At 45.9% G+C, this 6780-nt stretch overlaps 1 protein-coding gene across 1 annotated transcript; it reads left to right on the top strand.

Moving 5' to 3' along the window:
• The first annotated feature begins 1405 nt into the window (after positions 1 to 1405).
• On the top strand, positions 1406 to 6780 carry LOC149348767 (uncharacterized). Its single transcript, XM_089585898.1, has 2 exons — positions 1406 to 1703; positions 6389 to 6780. The coding sequence occupies exons 1-2, from the start codon at positions 1631 to 1633 to the stop codon at positions 6712 to 6714; spliced, it is 399 nt and encodes a 132-aa protein (XP_089442024.1). The 5' UTR covers positions 1406 to 1630; the 3' UTR covers positions 6715 to 6780.

Genomic DNA, 6780 nt, shown 5'->3' with positions numbered 1-6780 from the left:
TGAGTCTAACATCGTCGGCAGATGTGCCGAGGACCCAGCAAAGCAAAACAATGAGCCGATCAGGCTAAACACATGCTTAAGCGTGAACTCAGTGTCTCACGGAAACCCGTCTGGTCGGGACGGTACGTGACGAAAATAGAAGCCGCCGACCAAAACAGGGATGGGGTGACGTTTCGGCTCCCCCACGGGAGCCTTGTTCACAATCTTTTGGACGGCGCCTGTGAACAAAGCTCCTGTGTGTGAACCGAAACGTCATCCCATCCCTCTTTTGGTCGGCGCTAGAAGATATGGAGCTTTTTTTTCTTGCTTTCCATGTTACGATCTCTTGAGGTTTCGAAGAATATGAACTCATGTTTTCCTGGTATATGCTCTACTGGTGAACAGAATTCAATGGGCTTGCTTGACCTTATCAAGGAAACAAGTAGTTCTCTTTGCTTTCCGCGTGCATTTCCTTGCTTTTGATTTTAAAATGTGCAGTACCTCTCAGACTTGCGTAACTATCCTAGCTGTTTACGGTGTGCTTTAGAGCGAACTTCGCCATTGTCACTGAATTCATGTCGGTGTTTTATTAAATTCCGTAATTTAGTAGTTTAAATGTAATTTTTAGCCGTTGTTGCTTTATAACTATATTTTGTTTCTTTTTTAAGAGTTAGCTCCCCTAATATTCTTTGCACAGTTAGTGAAAGTGGTGTTTTTATTGCACTTTTATGTCTTACTCCGCGGGTCTCGGTACAGCCCATGCATATGTGACTTTATTCTGTATATCACTATATATGTTTCATTTTGTTTGCATTCAAAACATTTTATTTTATTTTTATTGAGAAGTAAAAAAATGACACCTATCATGCCGGTCGGTATCCAACAAAAAAAAATATTCTGCTGGTTTCAGGAGTGTAGCATAGACCATCCGCAGTGCATCCAGAGCCGAAAGTACTGTCTGCCATGATTTGAAGGTGGTCGCTTTAGGCCTAACTTACTAGAACTTCAGTGCTTTGAGTAGGTTTATTTTTAGAAGATGCTTAACAAAATACGTAAGATTAGTTAGTCCCTTCATTCATCTGTCCTGAGTTTAATATTTTGCTGGAAACTAACTCACCGTAACAGTAGGATATATCTTTTAGTTCTGTTCGGCCTGAATGACAGATATAATAGCCACATCTGGATAGTTCGCACATCTGAGAAGCTTGAGACAATAGCCTAACCTTGCTGCTAACTCCTTTTCCTGTAATATTTCCAACAAACACCGGCTCATATGTCATCGTTCGCTTTGTCTAGCAATTCCCCTCAAATGTAAATACGGTCAACACGCCGTCTCCGCCTAAGGACATAACAAAAAGGGCAACGGGAATGCCGCATCCTTATAGCCTTCCGTATTACGCAGCAAGAACCCGTCCGACGCGCTGAGGAAAGCACACTTTCAGAAATGCCCGAGGCAACTGCGACGTTGCGCGGACGAAAACTTCGAAGACGCATTTACATGGATGTCACGCAGGTCGTAGCGGCTGCGTTCTTCTTCATCGGCGCCTGCGCATGTTCGGAGTAGCAACAGAAAAGAAAAATCCAGCACTTGGCGCGACCAGTTGTAGCGCCATCTTTGAAGCTGACGGCGTGCCCAGCGGGCGATTGGAGAATGGCGACAACAACATTGGTTGTGGTGCTTCTTGCCTTATCGTTATCAACGGCGACGGGTCTAAGCAATCCAGGTAGCGTAGCCTTCTTTTCACTCCTCCTCACTTTTACGGACACCTTGAAGACTGGTCTTCTGAAATCGCTGCGGGAGCACAGCTAGGTACTAGGTTATCACATCGTGATCTTAATTTTGAGCCTCCGCGGTGGCTAAGTGGTTATGGTGCTCGGCTGCTGACCCAAAAGACGCGGGTTCGATCCCGGCCGTGGCGGTTGAATTTCTTTGGAGGAGAAATTCTAGAGGCCCGTGTACTGTGCGATGTCAGTGCACGTTAAAGAACGTACGTTGTTGGGCTAGTCGGTCAATCATGGTGAATACAAGGGGGGGTACTGCGCACAAAAAGACAAGGACAAGAAGATAACACAACAAGCGCAGACTCGCGACTAACTTTATTTGAAAACACTATAAAAGGAGTATCGTGTTTTCAAATAAAGTTAGTCGCGAGTCTGCGCTTGTTGTGTTATCTTCTTGTCGTTGTCTTTTGTGCGCAGTACCCCCCCCCCCCCCCCCCCCCCCTTGTATTCACCACGTTAAAGAACCCCAGGTGGTCGAAATTTCCGTAGCCCTCCACTACGGCGTCTCTCATAGCCTTAGTCGCTTTGGGACGTTAAACCCCATAAACCAAACCAAACCTTAATTTTGATGCTCGGAGCATGCAATGTAACTATGGAAATCGGGAGGTCAGTACAATACGCATGTAGTTTAGTGGATTTTTTTTTAGTGATTGAGCTTCGTAGTGTGGCTTCAAGAACCGAACAGCCGATTTGATATTGAGTTGTGGTTAGGAGGGAACTCGGGCTTTCGGGAAAAGCCGTTTTCGTTTACAAAGCAGTCCCTGCGAACTTCCGCCACGTATTAACAAGTCTTGTTTAACTAATCCACATGGTTCACGAAATTTCCAGGTTTACTATGACACTCGCGTTTCTGGTAGCATGACGACTGTTGGGGGGCGCTGATTGGTCTTATGAAACTGGTCATAGCAATGAAAGCCAGCGTGTCCTGAAAATCTGGCAGTCATTCCGAGATCTATCCAGTCGTTCATATTTCTCCCTAAGCCCATCGCCTAACTGTTTACTGTTTTGAGGGGTGACGGTAGGATAATATAAAACTCAAATTATGCAGTCGTTACTTTTTGTTCATTTCTAGCCAAAACAAAATTGGACTTTGTACAGAGCTTACTGAATGATTTACATGCTGCCTAGAATTTTTACTCAAAAACACAGGCTCACTGATTTCAAGAAGTACATTAATCTACAATTTATTTTCATAAAAGAATATTTCGGAAGCAATTATTTTAGCTATGGCAAGGACACCCGACTCAATTATTCCTGGCAGTGAGCCTTCTTCTGAACCAGAATTTTAACAATAGTTTCTCTTGTCTTTTCTCAAAAGTTTTTAAACTCTGGTGATTCAATTTTCAGACTTCCAGCAAAGTAAACTGTTGAAATATTAAAAATTTTTCCACCGAGTAGGAGTGTTTTAGTTGAGGAAAGGCACCAGACATAGAGTAAAATGTAAAAAAAGAAACAATGTTAAAGGCATATTGGCTGCCGATAAAGTCCCCAGTACACAAAAAGGGCGCTTTCCGAAAGTGCAGTTTGAAATTTCATGGTGCAGTTCAAATAATAAAATGCACCATACGCAACGTTTCAGTGCTGCTATCTCCTAACTGCCAATGAAACCGTTCCTTGCACATCCTTTCACATTCGCTCTTTTATTCCTTTCGAAAGAGGCCTGAAAGTCTCGCCTTATTTTCAGGCCACTGTCCAAGTGATTCAGAGCCACATTACGCACACCTGTGTCCCGTTCTGTGTCATTATTTTCCAGCGCTTGAATTTTACACAGAGGCATACTGCTGAAAACACGCACTTCCAAAGCGGATTAGTTGAGGAACGAAGTGCCGCTGTTTCGAAACCGTATGTGGAAAGCAAAACGAAATTGACGCCTTTCAGTAAACCTAGAAGTGCGAATCGTTACCAACACAACAACCAAGGTCATCATCGAAAACATTGGCAGTGGTTTAGCTCTGGTTAAACCTGGAGGATTGCGACAGCAACGAGGAGAGAGAGAGAGAGGCGACGGAGAGCGCGCGGCTGCGGCGGCGGTCCCTGCACGCTAGCTATGCACCGCTACTGCGCATGCGCAAATGGCGAGCGCGGCGGCGGCACCTCTGAGCCACCCGCGCAGCGACGGCGGCGGCGCGCCACCTGTGCATGTTCGTCAGGTATAATGGCGCTTTTTAACTGTTAGGTACAAAAATTATTTTTTTCGATAAATTTTACCTAATACCTTCATGTAATATTTTCAAAATTTATTTTACCAATGTCAAAGACGCCTGTAGCGGGCATGGCATGAAGGCAGAGTTGTATAGAAATATCATAACAGATAAGGAAACAGAAATATTACAACAGATTTTGGAAAACATATTGATTGCTAATGCAAAGCGCTCAAAGGCTTCCGCGAAAACAGTAAATGTGAAAAGTAATTTTCAGAAAAACAAGCACAGAATAGAAGGCAATTGTGATTGCGATTGTAAATTGGGACTGTGATTGTAAATTGTGATCGTCAATTATAGAATTTTGCGTCTTAAAATGGCACATACGTTATGAGGAACGCCATAGAGCAGGGCTCTGAATCAACTTAGACCACCTGGGATTCAAGGTGCGGCGACATCGCATGGCACACGGGCGCCCTTATCTATCCCCCCACCCATCGAAATGCGCCCACCGCGGCGAGAAGAGACCAAGAACTGGCACGAATTTTTCTCCTTCAGCGAATGCAAAGCGAATGACAACGAGAATGCAAACTGTGACGTCACAAACGACAGGTTGCCCGTAGGAATGGGCCCAATTCTGGCCATGAAATTAACAACATTTAATTTATTTGCACTCCAACAAGGCTTAGCCCGACTGCTAAACTTCGCACAAAAGACCACAAAACCGCGGAGTTTTGGTAAAAACCTTGAAAGTTTTGGTAAAAACCGCGCGATAATAAAAACTTAAGATTTGCCCTTTGAAGAGGAGCAGTGTTCTGTCCCGTAGGTGCTTGGTGTAAGAGAGTAGTAGAGCCGAAGAAAAAAGGCTAAAGCGGGTAATTTTCGGCACTCCTTTAGTGAGGGTAAGCTCGTTCGGTTCATTAGTGCGGTTATATTTGTGCATGATAATTAACTGGAGCATACTAATCTGGTGGCGCGATTTTGGATGGCTTCGGTGCTTACATAAATGTACTGTCGATGTGGGCGCCAAACGACAGCTGCATATTCTCATTTAGGGTGTAATGATGCGGTGTGGGATGGTGATTCATCCGGTAGTGGGAGACTTAATCAAGCGCTGAAGATTGCTCAAGGTTGAGAGATAAAGAGAGACTTTAATGAATAATGGAGAGGTCTGCCTGGTTATGGGCCTGGCATGCTACTCCAGAGCCCAAGGTTGGGCTCACTGCTGAAATGATGGGGCTATAATGTGCGTCACCGTGGTCTTTCCCAGCAAGCATTTAGTTCTTTAATTTCATTCTTTCAAGCATAAGCTTACTTCCTATGATTTCGTATAACTTGCAGTAAGTAACGCTGGTGGTGCTGCTGGTAAAAACTTTATTAAATGCACTGAGGCCGGGTTAGGAGAAAGTGGAGGGTTTCACCGCTGCCTTGTCTGGGTAGTAGTCTTATTCCGGGACACCATTGGCGGTAGCCGCTGCCCGCGCTCTTTGAACCAGAGCCCTCTGGGACTCCAGGTCCAAGCAGTCAGTCAAGGTCGCCTCCCAGCACTCTCTCGTTGGCTGATTTATTCTCTTTATTACTGGATTTTTCTGGCAGGACCATGCCATATGATATGCGTCTGCCCACATCTCACAAAACTTACAGTACCGCGAAAAAGTCCGGTCTGTATGTTTTAAAATCGCAGGATTAGAAATGACCCCGTTTACAGCCTTTAGAGGTGTCGTTCCTCAGTTCTAGCCAGTCCCTTAACGACCTCTGAGAATGTCTGCCTACTGATGCGCAGATATGCTGCTATGTCCGCATAAGTCTTAAGCGGATTCGGTACAGGAGTCCCGACAGAGTCTGGGAATTCAGTAGAACTTCGGGGGAGAGGAGCTGGAGTGGCTGTATGCGCAGCCTCGTTCCCTTCTACTCCCTGGTGTCCGGGCAGCGTGTTCGCCAAATGCAGCCGGTACAGCCAGCGATTACAGCGCCGCCCACCGGCAGGTAGCAGCCACATTAAGGCTGGTTATAAATATTCATTCAGAACGACGGCTTCACATCGCCGCAATGGCGCAGTGGATTAGAGGCACGTGTTGCGTATGGAAGGTCGGCTGTTCGACTCCGCTCTCTGTACTGTAATTTTATTGATTTTTTTAATCTCATTTTTTCCATTTTTTTCCTTTTAGGTCGCAAATCGTGATGCTTAGTGGCATATAACGCGTTTAAGAGGATTTATTATCCCTTTTAGGTAAGCCGTTGTGACAATCTTCAGTCGCCGTGATCAATTCACCGTGGTTTCAAGCCTTGTGGCTGTACAGGCTGCAGTTGGCGAATACGCGTCCGGGCACCCCCATACCAGTTGCTTTGTTCTCTGACAATATTTCCCGGCCATATAAAGCACACAAAACTGATTTTAAAAAAATGCTGAAAAGCGGTTTCTTTCGACTGAGGTAAAGTCGCCCATTTTCTTCGCTTTTTTTTTTCTTTTGGTCCCATGCCCGCAGTGCCGGCGTACCTGCCAGCTCCAATGAAGTGCAGCCCCAACGAGGTCTACAAGACATGCGTGAGCAGCACGTGCTCAGAAGACACGTGCGACCCCGCAAGGGTTGGCGGATGCGTCGAAGACTGCGCCTCGGGCTGCTTCTGTGCGGACGGATTCCACCGAAACCATCTTCACCTCTGCGTCACCGACTGTCGAAGGGAAAGCACACCCTTTTCAAGCTTCCTTCCCAGATCAGAGCCCAAGGCTAAGCCACACCCGCCTCACGCTCTTCCTTATCCTTACTCTGGTCCCAATGGCTACCCTGGGCCCTGGTGGACACCAAGTTAACTACGCAGAGATGGTGAGCAAGAACTGTGGCAGGAACTGGATGAATCGCCACTTGTCGTAGGGGAT

This window comes from Amblyomma mixtum, chromosome 4, assembly GCF_055824585.1.
Source record: "Amblyomma mixtum isolate Tamu chromosome 4, ASM5582458v1, whole genome shotgun sequence".
Classification (NCBI taxonomy): Eukaryota; Metazoa; Arthropoda; class Arachnida; order Ixodida; family Ixodidae; genus Amblyomma; species Amblyomma mixtum.
This window is presented reverse-complemented; position numbering and strand designations above follow the sequence as displayed.